Genomic DNA, 1,850 nt, shown 5'->3' with positions numbered 1-1,850 from the left:
ATGGTGTCTGCCATAAGTGATCTCATTGTATCGGTTCTTCTTCGGACACGACGCCCACTGTTCCTATCGTTACCGGATGGTCTTGTTGCTGATGTTGGCGCTGATGTTGGTGCTGGTGTTGGTGCTGGTGTTGGTGTTGGTGCTGACGTTGGTGTTGATGTTGTTGCTGGTGCTTCCGTGGATTCTTCTTCTTCTTCTTCTTCTGACGAATATTCAACTTCCTGCAGCGATCTTCCTCGTACCAAAATGTTGTCTCTAAGAGAATCGATTTCCATTGCTGGTATAACATTAGGATCATCACCCACTAATGCTTGCATTGCATCAAAATGAACCCATGTGCATGGTCCACCACCAGATCCTGTAGCATTGATCTTAGTGACATGGTGTCGTATCTAGACTGATATTATTGTGTAACTTTAAGATCTCAGCTTCTTGTCATTTAAGATTGGATTAGAATAGTTTTTTCTCTTTTTTTCTCTCTCATTCAATTCTTATTGAAATAAACTATATCAACAGTCTCATCGTATTTTCGATTTGTCTTTTATTATTATTTTTATATTTGTTAATCCAATCAACTATCTTACATGGTCGGTATGTTCCCTTCGAAGGTCAGCCAGCTTGTGGTCAAGAGCATTGTCAGTTCGATTCATGTCGCCGGTCCTTTCTCTGTACAATTGATGAACAGCACGTTTGATTTTGGACTTGATGGCGTTATTTCCACCTTGACGATACTCTCTCCATTTACCAATCCAACAATCAATCAAAACGGCAGTTTGTTCTTCGGTATATTTTGAACTTGGTTTGGATGATCGTGATGATGATGATGATGACCGCTGAGTAGATGATGGAGGTGGTGAAGATGTTGGCGATCGGATAACTGGTTGGATAATTGGAGGTGCAGATGATGGAAGAAAAATAGGGGCAGGTGATAAACGAGGAAGAGGATGGTGTAAGTGATGATGAACGAGGGTAGATGACAATGGAGTAGAGGCAGATGATGGTGATGAAGTGATGGTTGTTGTTGGAATAGAAATGGATGATGATGAAGTGATGGTTGTTGTTGGAGTGGAAACGGATGATGATGAAGTGATGGTTGTTGTTGCAGCAATAGATGATGTTGATGGCGATGCGGATGATTGTTGTTGTTGGGTAGGAAGATTGAAGCGGAAAGTATGGAAGGACATAGTTAGTAATTGTTGATAGATATCAGAAATAAAATAAAAAATAAAATAAAATGTTTTTTTTTTTTATGAAAATAATGGATTTATTGGAAAAAAGTGAAATGTGAATAAAGAAAAACGAAGAAAAATAAAAAAAGAGGGAAACGCGAAAAAAAAAAAGAAAATTTGCCAATGCTACTGCGGATTATCGTGTAACAATTTACTAAAATGGATGGATTAAGGTACTTAGTAAATTCTTTGGGAGGATGAATTTTTGTTGGGAGGAGGATTCCTCGCCCCAAGGCAAAGAGTCAACTCCCATACTATAAAAGGTAAGACATTTTTATTGGCTATTTTTCAATTTCAGCTTGGGAGGGGGGGGTTGGGAGGATGGCATCGTGAGAGCACTCCTACAATACCTGATTGTCCAACATTTACGTACGTAAAGCGCTGTAAGTGATCACACACTGCCATCAAGCTCATCGAGAAATTGTTTTTTCTGTCACGATAACTTTCACCACTACGAGCAGGCTCGTTGATCTTGACTAACTTGCCATCCATTGAACCAATAACACCAGGGAGACGTTGACCAGGAAGTATACGTGGATTGTCGACGCCTAGGAAACCCCTCACCACTTCATTCACTGATTCACCTTGTGGCCACTTGATCTTGTCAGAATGAACATCTAT

General features: G+C 40.0%; 1 protein-coding gene across 1 annotated transcript; it reads left to right on the top strand.

The window, feature by feature from the left end:
* On the top strand, positions 1 to 1,200 carry BX664DRAFT_315985 (uncharacterized protein; the record flags this gene model as incomplete). The annotated part of the gene is made up of 3 exons (XM_051542703.1): positions 1 to 280; positions 842 to 949; positions 974 to 1,200. 3 exons carry the CDS (start codon positions 1 to 3, stop codon positions 1,198 to 1,200), a joined length of 615 nt encoding a protein of 204 aa, XP_051399473.1.
* Positions 1,201 to 1,850: the final 650 nt, after the last annotated feature.

This window comes from Halteromyces radiatus (assembly GCF_025201355.1).
Source record: "Halteromyces radiatus strain CBS 162.75 chromosome Unknown BX664scaffold_5, whole genome shotgun sequence".
NCBI lineage: Eukaryota > Fungi > Mucoromycota > Mucoromycetes > Mucorales > Cunninghamellaceae > Halteromyces > Halteromyces radiatus.
This window is presented reverse-complemented; position numbering and strand designations above follow the sequence as displayed.